The following is a 15,069-nucleotide window of genomic DNA, read 5'->3' on the forward strand; positions in this document are numbered from 1 at the left end:
TTCATTTTTTTTGCCTAATATTAATAAAAATACAATAGTATATAATTTAAATGAGAAAGGTTAATATCAATAAGAAATAACTTTAAATTTAATTGACATATTTAAAAAAATACTGCACTGATATTTTGATGTAAGAAAAGTCGTAATTATATTTTGTTAAATATCAAAAAGCATTTTCATGATCTATGTTCCTTCTTTGATTAATAATCAAATTTCTCGCAATATACATTTTAATATTTATTAAAAAGTAATACCAAACTCAAAACTTAAAGCTATACATAAGAAAAAACAAAACTTAACCGAGTTAGGTATTAACTGTGCATTGTAATCTTGTCAATAAACAAACATGACGTTAATATAATAGTGACGTAACTGTATATGGATGATAGATTGCACTTCGATTGTGCGAGGATTGATTGTGTTGATTAAATTTATCAAAATTTATGTATAGAAAACATTGATTTTTAAAGATTTACTCTTCTTATTTACATATTAGAAAGGAGGAACATGAAATGAGAATTCGTCCGAGAAAAAAATTCGTTGTTAAAGAATAGTAGCTATTATACATATTTATTACAACTCTGTCTCTCGATTTTATGGTTTGTCTATATGTATCAATAACATTCTAAAGCTGCTTATATCTTTCAGCTCGTGTTGGCACATGACATCAATATTGATGCTGCATTCACGTTAATTAATTTTTATATTTTTCTTATCAATGTCTTCTTATTTCCAACAGAATTTTGTTCACACTTTGTGGAACAGATACATGTGTGGGGGAAAAGGACGGCCTATGGTTACGTCATATGGATGCACGCAACACAGCGTCTAATTAAAACATTAGACGACGTGTTCAACGCACTTAACTCTAATCAGATTCAATAACTTACGATCTGGCAGGATTACTCTGTTCGGGGAACAACGAGTCGTAACTGGGAGGCAGATCCTTGTTCGCAACGGGAGAAGACACCGCGACCTCCAACATAGGAGCCGTGGGTACCGCGCGATTGGATCCCAGACCTCCGTCCGCGTCCGGTAAGGAACCAGGTCGGGAGCAGACGTGCGGACCAGCGCAATCCGATGACCAGCACAACTTGCGAGATTTCTTGCAGATCCACAGACACATGAGGAAAATGATGAAGCAGAGGATTATGGTGGTGACTGCTCCTACGGTGACTTTCGTGGCAGTATCGTCTCTGGGAAACCGATCGGTGATGTATGAGCAATTAACCTCGTCCGAACAAATACCGAGTGGACAATTGTAAATCATATCGCACAGATATTCCTTCCGAATGCAAATGTCACGTCCAATCGGTCTGTATCGGTCAAAATCCACCTTCTTGCAATCTGCAAAATAAATTATCAAATCATATAGTCGGTAGTGTATATATATTTGTTACATTTGATGTATATAAGATATATTAGAGTATTAGATATTAGATATATTAGAATGAGAAACATACTTCTGTATGGAGTGTAAACTATACTCAGATCTAGGTATTCTCCCTCTATCAGTTTCTCCTTGGAGATGAATATGTCAGTTTCCAATTCTGTTGTAATAATTTCCATTGAAAGCAGTTTCATCTTCTTAATGGGATCAAATTCGGCAAACTGGTCGTGCAGGGTGTCATCCATATTATGTGAATTTTTTTCAAATTCAGGAACTGGAAAGTACATTGCCTGACGGTCTACCACTCCACAGAACTTGCCCGTAGAATGACCGTCGCTTCTCTTAAACTAACAAAACACCTGTTAAAAAGCTAATGCTGCAAGTGTAAATTTTATTATATCAAGGTACAATCTTGATTAATTTTTTGCTCCAATATAATCAATAATAATAAACTATAAATTTCTTTAATGTAAAATGTAGAAGCACATAATATGTACATTATCTCTATATAAATTAAAATTCAATTCTATCAAACTTTATTGAAAGCTTGATTTGAAAGCTAATACAATCTATCATTTTAATAATTTGAAAAAATTAATTTAATTAAAATTAATTTGAAATTTATTAAAATATAATTTCAGAAAATTCTTTAGAATCGTTGATTAACCAAATTTTTGTTATATGTAATATTTTTCAGGTTTCTTATAATATATAGTATATTTGTAATATATTGTATTGAAGAAATTAAAATTTCTTTTCTTAGAACAATATTATATCATACTTGACACATAAATGCCAAGTAAATATATAATGCTAAATAACTACTACTAGACGTTCAAGAGAGATGTTTTCAAAGCTGAATATAGTTATAGATTAACCACAGTTACTTCTTAAGTAATAAACTGTATATATTAACATTATAATATGGATATAATTTTATATACATACATACTCTAAAACTTTGTGTAAAGTGCACAAAATTTAGGAATGCATTTTAATGTATCTATGAAACATTGAAACTAATATTTACGATATAAAAATGATTTGATTTACTATATATATATTTTATTTTAATAATGTTATTATTTAAAAATCAAAATATAATTGTAATATGTTTTATTTTTTCAGGGCGAAAAATTCCAGCAGTGAAGCGCCCGATTAAACTAAAGGGAAAATTTGCTCATCATCCGTATACTTATTAAACTCACCTGTACATAATCCACACATTCGTCGCCCCGGCGTCGAAAAAACATTTTGTGGATAACCGCAAAGAGACCCTCGCCCCTCGCGGTCTTGAAGGTGAACCGACACATTTGATCATTTTTCACGACCCAACGATCGAATATGTGACGGGCTGTAACAATCGCTGCTGTACCATTTCGCAGATCGTGCTGGTGCCTCTTGTTCAGAGGATGACAGATCTTGTCGTTCTCGAGGGCATCTACGGGAAGGCGCAGAAGGTGAGGTTAGAAACGAGAGAACCCGCACACACACATATATATTATATATATATACACACACAGCACACGTGTCATTACATCTTCAACAAACTTACAATCGTTGTAATTTTCGTAACGCGCGCAGGAACAGAGATGCGCGATCGCGATCAGGACGTAGACGACGCTCGACGACGAGGCGCGTGGCTGGACCATGTTTTCTTTTTGCTCTCGCGCGCGCGAGACTCGCAAGTGTCACAAAGCCATATATGTAGAACGTGAGAAAGACCTGCACGCGATGAACGAGACGCCGTTTACTCTTCTCCACCGCCGCGCCGAGGGAGATTCCGCGGGGATTATTTTCGCGAAATGGAGTAAGAGCGACCAGGAAGGCGATTCTGCGACGTCGCCCCCTCCTCGCGATCGGGAGAGGACACGACCAAAACAAGTCGTGACGTCATCCGAGGACGACATTGAGATCGAGAGTCGCGAGGCATCGATCGCGAGCGAGCGATCGATACCTCGAATGACGTCACGACTTGCGACGCGCTTTTTCGGAGCAACGTTCACTTTGGAGGAGGAACGAGAGAAACGTTAATTGATATCGGATATAATTAAGGAAAGAACAATGGGCTGCGAAGCCCTGAATAGGAAAATTCACGTGGAGTTTGGCGAAGTAGAAGCTGGCGCCGCGGCTGTCAAATGGATAGAGATAATCAACGAAAGTTGCGTTAGTATAATATGATATTTGCGATTTGTTATTTGCGGCGACGATGTTTAAGTATTTCGTACACAGAGAGAATTTTCTCCTCCTCTTTTATCGATAAAAGCGCTGTTAAGCATATATAGTTTCTGTTACAGCTTAAATGCTTAAATAAAGCGCTTTTATATGCTTAAATAAAGCGCTTTTATCGATAAAAGAAGATCCAGAATATGGGCCTTTGAATGTAACCTGAAAATCATGATAATATCGTGGGACAATATGGTATGGATGAAAGAATTTTATGAGAATTTCTGTGATTAATATTTATCACAATAAAAATATAATATCTATTACAATAAAATATAAAACATGTTTGATTAATTTTACTAAACTGCATAGTAAAATTAATCAAACATATTTTATATTTTATAATTGTGATGATAGATATTACTTTTATTATGATAAATATTAATTAGAGAAATTCTCATAAAATTCTTTCCATACCATATATGATTTTCAGGGTACATTCAAAGGCCCATCAATTTTAAGAGAAAATTCTCTCGCAGAGTATAAAAAAATCGTAAAATTTGCAAATCATAATAAATCATGATTACGATTAATGATTGATTGAATTGAAATGCAGGTGGAGCAGATTTACGAAGCTCGAAGAGACGCCGCTACGAATCCTCTGGACCACGTGTTCGAATTATGCAGCTATTCCTGGACTTTGCCCCCCGGTCAAGTATACAAGTGTAAAATATGCTATCGACCGTTCGTGCCGCTCTCCGTAAACATCGATTACTTTACGATTGTGGATTCCGTGGGCGAACGAGCGGAAGTTAGAGTCCGTGGAACGTGTATAGGTAAGAAATATTTTATTTGTTTTATTTTTCGATTTATATGATTCAGGAGATTTTTAATTTTTTTAAATTAAAGAAATTAAATCGCCGAAGTGCGACTGAAATTGATAGAGAGAGAAAGAATCCTCTAGTCACAATATTATCTTACTATTTATAAAAGCTAAGTCGCGATTAAGATAAGACAAATGTCACCTCATCCTAAATAACGTCTCGCTTAATTTCGTCGAATGCAGTTGCAAACGATTATGATTCATTAATTATCTGGACGCTGAGTCGTACTTTCTTGTTCGGTCTTGAAATGATGTTTACGTTGAATAAACGTCATCGTGTATGACGTGGCTAATAATATACCTAGGACCAATAATTTCCTCGTCGACAACGAGATTAGTCATGATATGCACGAGCGAGAATTATGAAACGAAGAAGCGGATCAGGTTCATTAATGATTCCAAAGCCACGGCGATTTTTATGTTCGACATCGATCTGGCGCAAAGATCGTTCAAAGTCGATCCGAAGCAAGGATACATCGGGTCTCATTCTCGCAAATACATAACTATCACTTTCGCGTCTCAGGAAGCTGGAATCTACACTTATCACTTGCCGTGTTTAATTCTGAATCACGTAACGAAAAGATTTAAATTTTTAACAAATTAAAATTAAACAAACATGACATAAATCTCTGATAATGTCATGATTAGCATTCTGAATGCAGATCTTATAAATAATTCATTTATCTACGAATAAAAAGTACTTATTCTTTAATGAGGAATGCAAAATGATATTTGTCATTAATAAAAAATAAGAGAAAAATTCTCATAAATTGTCGAATCAATCTCTTTTATTATGAAAAGAAATAAAATTTAAATTAAATTAAGTTACATGAATATAATATATTAAATAAAATTTTACGTAATGTTATTTTAATTCCATACCTGGTTGCAAAATAATGTCAAGCATCGTATAAATAACATGTATTTAAATAAATGTGTCCTTTTGCATAGATTAAACTTTTAATTAGTCAATAATTAAAAGTTTAAAATTTTATGCAAAAGGATATTTTTTTAGATACGTTGTTTATATGATGCTTATCATTAGTTTGTAGCCAGGTAATGAAATTAAAATAACATTGTTGTAAAACTTTCCTCTATATTAATTGCTGTTTCAGTTTCAAATCACGTTTAAATTTTCATCTCTTATATAAACTATTCAGGTGATAATCTTTTGCGAATTACAGAAACCGATTATTATAGAAGTGTACGGTTACTGCAGCTCGACATTATTACATAAAGCAAATATACAGAATCGTTTTAATTATCCTGCGAGATTGAAGAATGGTTTCGAAGGATACACGAGCGATACTATCGTCGCAGCGCAAGATTTACCTGCGATCTCTTTATCGAAAAATTACATCGATTTTGGTCAAGCTAATTTGATGACAGAAAATGCTACGCAAAAAATTTCGGAAACTCTATGCCTTACTAACCATACTCGGTCTGACGTATTAATTAAATGGGATCAAGGTTTCATCCTTGAATTATGATGTATATGATTATATTATCATTAATATTTTTTCTATCTTTTTTTCTTATTTTACGAGATTATCTAAAGTATCGCGGAAATTATAAAAATGATTATAATAATTATAAGCACATTGATTTATTTGTCTATTTTTTATCGACAATTAATATAAGATTTTGTATAGATGTTGAAGAAATTTTTTATATAACACCCGCAATCGCGAAAGTACCAGCGTGTCAGACAGTTTTGTTCGAAGTCACATTTAATCCCAACAAAGGGAGTAACTTATACGCACGAGAATTCGTCGGATATGTTTTTACCGAACAGGAAGAAGATCTTCCTTATGAGGAAACCCTTATATTTCCTCCAATCACATCCGTACGATTAATCGGTATAGCAAATAGTATAATAATGCTGCAATTACCTTGCTTAATTCGACGGCGATATCACAAGCTCTTTTTTTTATAGGTCATTCGTTTCCTATTTGTTCTGATGGTTGGATTCCCCAGTACGAAATACCTCACATAGTCAAAATACCTCCTTGTTTACCGTCGTTTCCGGTTTATACCACGTTCCTGATAAAAAAATTCGGACACTTGCCATTGATGTATCGTTTTATACCGCCGACATCGAGCCACTTTATCGTGAAGCCGATGATGGGAATAATTCATCAGTATACTTGCATTTAATATTATCCAAATTATTCAGATTTAGCGTAGATTAAAAATCATTTCATTTGCATCGCGCATAGCTAAATATATAATTTAGAGCGACTGTCATGATTTTTGTATCATTACGGATTGTACACACACTTTTACATAACATTTGATGACGTGATATTTTTAAGAAATTTTTTTCTCGATCAACGAGACATATTATGATCTTTATCATATTATTATCCTTTCTAGAGATTATCAAATCATTGTAGTCGGCATGTTACCCGGAACTGACAACGAACGCGTTTACGTGGAACGTTGGGCAATACGTTTCAACGGAAATACAAAATCGGAGTGTTTCATAGATTTTCGTGGATTCGCGGAATATGTTAATGCCAGTTTTAGCGATCAAAATCTCGTGACTTTTGCACCGACATTTCCATATTGTCAGGAATCGCAGCAATTCTGCATGCGAAATATTACTCGACATACGTTAAAGTAAATTTTTATAACGATATATTTTAATCTTCTTTGATTAATGTCGAATTTTTAGATACGAATTTATTAACGCGGCACCTGAACTCCAACTTCAAAATGAAAATAACATAATTTACTCTAATGATACCGTCATTCACGAATGGATATTTTGCCCTACCACAATAGGAGATTATGAGTTTGACGTAAAGTGCATTTTAATTGTGTTAAAAAATGAAATTCCCGTTGGTCCCACCGTTTGTGTAACATTACACGTGATAGGAAGCTGCGAATCTGGCTATCTTGTGGTAAATTAAAATATACATATATATCTTGTAAATTAAAATATAAATATGTTAAATGATAATGAAGCATAATATTAAATAACTTCCGCAACGTATATTATTACATATTACATATTGATATTCGCCAGTCAACGCCCGACGAATTAAATTTCGGAGTTCAGACGTACAAAGCTACAAGAGAATTAAATTTTCATATATTTAACTTGAGTCCGGTAAATATTCATTACAAGATAACGTGTAGTCATTGTAATTGGCCGATCGGAAACATAGAACGTGATGTAAAAATACAACCGAATATAGACACTGTGTTCGCCGGACAAAATAAAATGATCACCGTTTCTTTTACACCCACCACACCGGGATATTATGAACTTTTCGTTCAATATTTTGTGAGACTAAATCTTCATACAGACGCATTAATTCCGAACCAGATGCCAAGAAATATCTGCAAGTTGCGCTTTTTATGCGTGTTACCCACCTTAAAAGTAATTTCGCAGCATTATTTCAAAATATAATTCGAAATGCTATTTTAAAATATAGGATTATTAACAGGACATTAACAGTTTATTAATAAAAATATATTTTAATAGTATAATATGTGTATAATAATTTGTATATGTCTAGCAATTGTATTATGAATAATAGGTGATGGATTTACAATGTTACGGGCCTTGTCCGGATGTGAGCAAAGCTTTTTTTTGGAAGCTGATGAAAATAAATGTGTATGCTAATTTCATATCGTCTATGCAATGTCGATAATTTTATATTGTCATATAAATATTTTATACTGTCTATATAATAGATTATAAATTTTTTAATCTTATTGTTAGCTTCAATACGTTACTTCGAGATCTACAACCGGAAACGTCACAAACGCTGTATGTAAACTTTCCGGCGATGGTCTTACATGAAAATCCCGTTATTGTAAAATTGCTTTTAAGAAACGTAACTGCAGTGACTGCTTCTTGGAGTATTAAAAGAGTGCAGCTCTGTTCTTGTCGACCTGTTGCAAAAGGCTTCTCGTTGCAACGTGCGAAATACGATTGTTTGCACAGAAAAGTGTGCTCTGTGCAACCAAAAACGGGAAATCTTGAAGTATAACGTTATACATTAATATTTAATCATTAATTTGTATTACCATTATCTTACATATATTTTAATAAAATGCAGCCAGAAGAAGAAAACTGCATAAATCTAGAGCTGCGTTACATATTATTAGGAAAGACCGAATCAAAGTGGGATTTGGACCTTGGGAACAATCGTCATATTTTTTTATTCATGATGATCGAAGGATTATCCGATTCTGACAATAAACTCCACCTTTTAAACGGCACGCATTTTAAGTTTCAGCATATTTACTTGGGAGACAAGAGTCCTATTTATCAGGTCATTATTTTTATTTAAATTTAATATAATTCTTATAACAATTTTTTTGTGAAAAATTTTCAGGTATGTTGGGTGCATAATGGCACAAATCACAGTATCCCGTTCTCCATAAATCCCAAAACAATGCGTAAAATAAATCAGGAATACTGCTATGAGGTTTTTTCCTGTGCGACTCCACATGTAATCGTGAATCCGCAATCTTCCTTCCCGATCCTTTTAAAATTTCAGCCACGACAATTTGGCATATTTAAGGTTTATCATATACAACAAACTTAATAAAGAAAAATTGAATAATTTATTTCTTTTTTCAAATCCAAAAATATTATCTCTTTGTCTGTACAGGGTAGATTATGTCTGACTCTGGGTGATGAAGAAGAAGAGCTGATATTGGAAGGCGAATCTTCCTTGCCACATAAACCAGCAACACTTGGAGAATATATACCATCCGTATGTAATTATGAAAATGACGATGATATTCCTATATATTTGAATGTTGACTGTATAGATGTTTCGCACATAGCTACGCATAATCACGTAGTGAAGATGATTATGATGTACAATAATTCAGTGCAAGACGTACTCGCTTATGAATGGAAGAGGTTTGTTGTTTTAAATTAATCTATGAAATAAATTATTATTTATTGATCTAAAATAGATCTCCTACAATTGAATAAGTATTTATTTCTTTCTTTCAGAAATGAGATCCCCGGAGTAATTCACGTCGAAATTTATCCACAAAAAGGCTTGATAAAACCAATGGCTGTTAAAACTTTTTGCGTAACTATAAACACCAAAGAATATCCTTGCGTGATTGATGTTAACATACTGTGCAAGTTTATTAATACCAGCCAAAGACGAACTTATCAGAGAAATGTGTACAAATTAGAAGATTTGTCTCGAGAATTAAAAGGGCATTTTACTATTACAGAAAAAGGCATCAATATTCCAGTAAGTAAAAAAAAAAATAATATATATACTAAAACTCCATAAAATTTTGAACATTTGAAAATATTTGAAAAATTTAAATAAAATTTGTAGAAAATTGAACAGAAGGAAAGGGGGGAGACTCAAGTTATATAAAAATAATGAAATCTTTTTTTAAGCATTAAATTGCATTCAATTTTTTTTTTGTTCTTAGAAACCATCGATAGAAGTTTTGGAGAAACCTCAAACCTTTTATAAAACTATAACGATTCGATGTTCTATATATAGCGTAGAAGATAAATTTCTAAAAATTAATTTAATGAACGAATTAATAAATGCACCTCCCAATAAAGGAATATGCATCGAAAAAAATGATAAACAAATACTAACATTCAGAAAAGAGGATATAAGTCGGTCTTCATTTATTATAGAAGGTCTATTATGGTAAAATTCTTAATTTTTATAAATATAATGAGCAAAAAATTTAGATTTATAATTTATTTAAATTATGAATGTTTTTACTTCGTACGTTTTATATTTAATTTATGTAATATCTTATTTAATACATTTCATTCTATTTTAGGGAAATAGTCAATAGTAAAGTATTTAAAAATATTATACAAGATGTTTTGCAGAATGAATCGAATTTGTTTTATTCGCAATTCACAATGAATTTACACGAAAGAAAAAGATTGGTACAGAGATCGTATATTTCACCGCCACGAGCGTTAATCAATCATATATTGGAAAGAGTACGATATTATTTCTAGTATTCAATATTTGTTAAAAACAAAAATTGTTAATCGATTTTTTATATTTTTCAGATGTTATTCATCATAATGCACGAAGAATTCGCTTTAAAGACCATACATCTAATTCAGCATGTAGATATCAGACATAAAGACTATTTGAACATGGTAGCTGGCATAAATAGAAGAAAGACAACCAAACAAGGTATATCGCGAAATATCATATTTTATTTTTAGAAAACAAATTCTCAATGTTTCAATTGTTGCAATCAGTTTCAGAAATACGATTGTTACATCCGAGGGACGAATATCCTTATATGCCATCAAGATTAGCATCAAGAATATCTTTCGCCGCACAATGATCAGATATTAATGTATATGTACAACTGCTGCTGCTAGCTACTCATTGCAATGTAAGTATCTGCAATCCTTCTGAACACAGCCAGGAATTTATTTCCTTTATTCCTGGTTACTTTTTTACCTTCCTCAGAGCTTTCGTATAATTTTTCCACTACAGGATCGGTCGCCTATATTAACACAAAATTTGATTAATTTATATTGCCATATATAAAAAAATAGCTACAAATACTTGCCAAATTCTGCTTAGAAACTTCTTTAAACAATGGATGTTCTTGAAAGTGTCCAACTATCCATTCATGCACATCTTTCACGTCCGTTACAGTGTATACAGTTGCCTATATATAACAGAAATTAGACTATAAAATTATCTATAAAATTAATTATTAAATTATCTACAAAATTAAAACAAGAAATTAAGTGACACTTACCCCTTCTGCTAACACATAAGCATATTCTGCTAATAAAGACTTGTTTATAATCCTCCATTTATGTTTTGATTTTTTGAAATGTGGATCTGGATACAGGAAAAACATCTTCTTTAACTATACAAATTAAGAATGCTAATTAATATAAACTATATATTTTTATATTATTATATGTCAGGCAAATGAGACTTTTATCTTTACTTGTCCTTTGAAGAAATAATTTGGCAGATATTTCATGGCGTTCGTTCTTAGGCAAGCAATGTTCTGGTATTGACCAGGATTTTGTGAACGTAAAGCAGCAATGCGATCCATAACATAGTCCGATACTTTCACTCTAATTTCCATACCAAGTATCAGATTATCGGGAAACATTGATGATAAGGCAACTGAAAATTGATTTATTAATTACTTTTATTTTTCACTAAAATATATATTAGATTACAAAAAATAAATTACCAAGCAATCCTCCATAGCCGCAACCAACATCTGCAAACTCTACGTATTTCTGTGTTTCCTCATTGCCGGTAAAATATTGTGGATACAAGGCACTCCAATCCATTAATTCTGGTTTCATGGGACTGTAATATGTAAATAATAAATTATACAAAATGATTTTGTAATCTTCAAAATTGATGAAAGAGATAACACAATTTTACTCACTATTCAATGCAATGATCAGCTATCGGATTCGAATGCGCGCGTTGTCTATAGTATTTTTTTTGCGGTAGTGCCAGCGTCGTTGACATCTCGAATGAATATTTAATAAATATTTTTTAATTAAATGCTTATCTCTAATTCTTCTTTCGCTGATGCAATGCGTCAAAATGTAACGCGTGTGTATTTTAAAAGGTTATGTACAATACATAAAACGTGCTTAATTATTCACTTTGTAATTAGACTTTGATTTCTACTATAGTTAAATAAATGAAATATATGTTAACTCTTTAGGAAAAAGAAAAGAAAGAGAATATATAATAAAAAAATTACAACCTGTATACGGAAAAAACAAGACTGAACAATATGATAAATCAATTTTTATCTGCATCTGATTACATCTTTCTACAATTCTTTGATAATGAAAAAACTTGAATATTAATAAATATGCATTTATTAAATATATATATGTTGTATATATATTTAAAATTTTTAAAAAGTATATATACGACTCTGTGACACATAAGCGCACGTGCGCGGGCGATCAGCTGATCGAAGCGAGGCGCGCATCGCCTGGCGGCTGATAGCGGCATTAACGGAGTTGAACGGAGAAAAAGACACGGAGGAAGCGGTTATCTTGGCGCTTTACGTTCTCCTTATTTTACTGTGCACACGTTGTTTTTTTTCGTTCGCCGCGGTCTTGCGACATCAGTAAAATGTAATCGCGAGTAAAAGCGGTGCTTATGTAACGCGTGTGAGTCGACGCCGGTTGGAGAGCGGAGGACCTCGGAGAATAGCGGAATCCTCCCAGGTGAGGTTAGAATTAGAGATCTCCATTCCGTGACGGAATGGAGATCCCTTTCCTTTGTGATGGGAATCGTGATGATTCAAGCGCGTGCATACGTATATACGCGTGTTTTTTCCCAAACACACGGTCTTATCTTTGTTTCGTAGATATTTTATTACAAATATTTTTAACTTTCTTCTTGGGTTAAAAATGCATTATAAATAATCGGATCATCAACGTACGTTGACAGTCTTATCAGATTCATCAATGACATTTCATTTTTTATCGAGGGACACATAAAAAGTTAAGATATTAATAGGAATTCGCGTGGAACGTTGTTCGATTAGTGTAATATTGTAATTGATGTGAAATTTAAGTCATATTCGTGTTAATTATTTGTTCAACAATTTGACCTAAAATCTTTTGAATTTTCTAACAAGAAAAATTATACAAATCTTCTTTCTCTATACGCAAATACCATAAAATATTTATGTAACATTCTGTACTATTTTTTTTAACTTTCCGTTCATATCGCACGAGTCGGATACGCCCTACGTTGTCAAGATTAATAATTTTTTCTATATACAACATATATATAATATATTTTATAATATTTATAAGATTGCAAAAATGACTATTATCCAGAAAAAAGTGTAAAGTTTAAACATGAAAGTTACGCAAATAAAATTTAAATCTATAATATGATTTTCATATAAAATAAAAAAGAAAAAAATTAGATATATCTCTTAACTATGATTCTTTTATATTATAAATATACATGTGTGTATGCATTTATATATTCGTACATACTTATATATTTCCCGTTTTTCTTTTGTTTACATATACCTATATACTTATTTTCTATCAATAAATTCTTTAAATATCGCTAGTAAATTAATCAAAGGATCAATATTGAAAATAATCGATCAAACTAGCACAAATTTTTACACTTTATTAAAAGTTACGTAAAGTAAGTAAAAACTTTTAATAAAGTGTAAAAATTTGTGCTAGTTTGGTCGATTATTTTCAATATTGATCCTTATTTTCTATTTTACTCTTTTAATGAAAATAAATATTATCATATCATATATAATTTTTTTATTACATATATTGTCACACGACTGTAATCAAATGCTTGTTATCCTCGTGTAACAATGAACGGAATAACAATCTTGACATACGAAGCTTGAGACAAAAGAATACTTGAATAGCTCCCTACATAGTGTAGCATGTAATACGCCCTACAATGTAATAACGGCATTATATATATTTAGACATCAATATATAATTTTATAAAATATTTTATGATAATGTTACATTTTTATTAATAGCGAAAATATGAAACGATCTGAACGGGGAGGAAAAGTTCAACATAGAACATTCACGATCCACGTGGCAGGGAACATGTTAAATTTGCATTATTTGTGGAAATTATCAATATAATACCCGTATACTATATAGATACTATATAAATTTTTGAATAGCTGTTTTATCTCTTGTTTTTTTTTATTTTTCAGGTGCACGAGGAAGCGATTTTATTCATGACAATATCGGATTTCCCGAGAGGATCTTTCATTTCAATCGGTAAGTCATCACATTACTTTTGATTACTCTGCTGATTGGTATGCTAATTCGATAGCACGTAAAGTGCAAGCGATCTTGTTTCATCAGCTCTATTCGTTATCATGAACCTTGATATGGCATCCAGAACGTTGCATACATTCTTATCACGAATCGATAGAATTTTTCATTTCGTAATTTCTACAGATGAGGTTTAATATGATAAACATTAAATAACTATTAAATACTATGGAATAAATATTCAATAATTATATTTAATTCTACACCGACAAGAGAGAATTTTCTCTTAGAATTTACGCTGAAAATCATGACAATCGTGGGACATGAATATGGTATGAAAAGAATTTTATGAGAATTTCTCTGATTAATATTTTTATCACAATAAAAATATCTATTACAATAAAATGTAAAATATGTTTGATTAATTTTACTATGCGGTTTAGTAAAATTAATCAAATATTCATGTTTTATATTTTATTGTAATAGATATTATTATTTTTATTGTGATAAATATTAATCAGAGAAATTCTCAGAAAATTCTTTCCATATCATATTGTCCCACGATTACCATGATTTTCAGGGTAAATTCTAAGAGAAAATTCTCTCTGTGTACTATAAGATAAAATACTACGGAATATTTGACATAATTAATTAATCGAGTAATGAATTTTTCACTTGTGTGATTGTTGATACATCAATCAATCAATGTTTATGATTCGCATAACTTACAAAGAATTGCATCGTCGGACAACACACGCTATTTAAAGATTCAATTAAGTTAATGAATCTCAAATGTGAAATTAGTGTTCGTATTTACGAACACGATTGGTCCACGTGGAAACGATTACACGCGCCGTACAA

General features: G+C 31.8%; 4 protein-coding genes across 7 annotated transcripts in view; 2 read left to right on the plus strand and 2 right to left on the minus strand.

The window, feature by feature from the left end:
- Positions 1-15: 15 nt before the first annotated feature.
- On the minus strand, positions 16-3,238 carry LOC145948883 (uncharacterized). The gene is made up of 4 exons (XM_083058464.1): positions 2,946-3,238; positions 2,599-2,831; positions 1,464-1,737; positions 16-1,347 (listed from the first exon to the last, which is right to left on the minus strand). Exons 1-4 carry the CDS (start codon positions 3,040-3,042, stop codon positions 887-889), a joined length of 1,065 nt encoding a protein of 354 aa, XP_082914590.1. The 5' UTR covers positions 3,043-3,238; the 3' UTR covers positions 16-886.
- Positions 3,239-3,286: 48 nt separating this feature from the next.
- On the plus strand, positions 3,287-10,814 carry LOC145948887 (cilia- and flagella-associated protein 65). The gene is made up of 19 exons (XM_083058467.1): positions 3,287-3,556; positions 4,173-4,392; positions 4,745-5,010; positions 5,624-5,909; positions 6,092-6,298; positions 6,376-6,580; positions 6,816-7,061; positions 7,117-7,345; positions 7,471-7,827; positions 7,988-8,064; positions 8,173-8,437; positions 8,513-8,728; positions 8,792-8,980; positions 9,071-9,327; positions 9,424-9,676; positions 9,867-10,096; positions 10,236-10,404; positions 10,477-10,606; positions 10,675-10,814. Exons 1-19 carry the CDS (start codon positions 3,455-3,457, stop codon positions 10,761-10,763), a joined length of 3,993 nt encoding a protein of 1,330 aa, XP_082914593.1. The 5' UTR covers positions 3,287-3,454; the 3' UTR covers positions 10,764-10,814.
- On the minus strand, positions 10,789-12,300 carry LOC145948884 (tRNA (guanine-N(7)-)-methyltransferase). The gene is made up of 6 exons (XM_083058465.1): positions 11,847-12,300; positions 11,643-11,764; positions 11,388-11,572; positions 11,190-11,303; positions 10,995-11,096; positions 10,789-10,928 (listed from the first exon to the last, which is right to left on the minus strand). The coding sequence occupies exons 1-6, from the start codon at positions 11,930-11,932 to the stop codon at positions 10,797-10,799; spliced, it is 741 nt and encodes a 246-aa protein (XP_082914591.1). The 5' UTR covers positions 11,933-12,300; the 3' UTR covers positions 10,789-10,796.
- Positions 10,796-15,069, plus strand: part of Arms (Ankyrin repeat-rich membrane spanning) — a 38,635-nt gene continuing 34,361 nt past the window's right edge. Inside the window, exons 1-2 of one of the 4 annotated variants that reach the window (XM_083058429.1) lie at positions 10,796-10,814; positions 14,145-14,211. The gene's annotated coding sequence lies outside the window, so the exon portion shown is untranslated. Of the gene's footprint in view, positions 10,815-12,468; positions 12,652-14,144; positions 14,212-15,069 lie in introns of those variants that run through there. The other 3 variants (XM_083058420.1, XM_083058424.1, XM_083058428.1) reach the window with 3 other exon arrangements.

The sequence above is a fragment of the Prenolepis imparis genome, unplaced genomic scaffold (assembly GCF_030444845.1).
Source record: "Prenolepis imparis isolate NDT839.2.m4 unplaced genomic scaffold, iyPreImpa1.0 SCAF_2, whole genome shotgun sequence".
In the NCBI taxonomy this organism is placed as follows: domain Eukaryota; kingdom Metazoa; phylum Arthropoda; class Insecta; order Hymenoptera; family Formicidae; genus Prenolepis; species Prenolepis imparis.

Excerpts from the sequence above, each read along its gene's own strand:
- LOC145948883 (XM_083058464.1), bottom strand. The coding sequence starts at position 3,042 with ATGGTCCAGCCACGCGCCTCGTCGTCGAGCGTCGTCTACGTCCTGATC. Across the intron at positions 2,832-2,945 it reads TTACGAAAATTACAACGATT|ATGCCCTCGAGAACGACAAG; the intron begins GTAAGTTTGTTG and ends GCCTTCCCGTAG. Across the intron at positions 1,738-2,598 it reads AATGTGTGGATTATGTACAG|TTTAAGAGAAGCGACGGTCA; the intron begins GTGAGTTTAATA and ends GTGTTTTGTTAG.
- LOC145948887 (XM_083058467.1), top strand. The coding sequence starts at position 3,455 with ATGGGCTGCGAAGCCCTGAATAGGAAAATTCACGTGGAGTTTGGCGAA. Across the intron at positions 8,729-8,791 it reads ACAAGAGTCCTATTTATCAG|GTATGTTGGGTGCATAATGG; the intron begins GTCATTATTTTT and ends AAAAATTTTCAG. Across the intron at positions 10,097-10,235 it reads ATTATAGAAGGTCTATTATG|GGAAATAGTCAATAGTAAAG; the intron begins GTAAAATTCTTA and ends ATTCTATTTTAG.
- LOC145948884 (XM_083058465.1), bottom strand. The coding sequence starts at position 11,932 with ATGTCAACGACGCTGGCACTACCGCAAAAAAAATACTATAGACAACGC. Across the intron at positions 11,765-11,846 it reads GCTGATCATTGCATTGAATA|TCCCATGAAACCAGAATTAA; the intron begins GTGAGTAAAATT and ends TACATATTACAG. Across the intron at positions 10,929-10,994 it reads AAGTTTCTAAGCAGAATTTG|GCGACCGATCCTGTAGTGGA; the intron begins GCAAGTATTTGT and ends GTGTTAATATAG.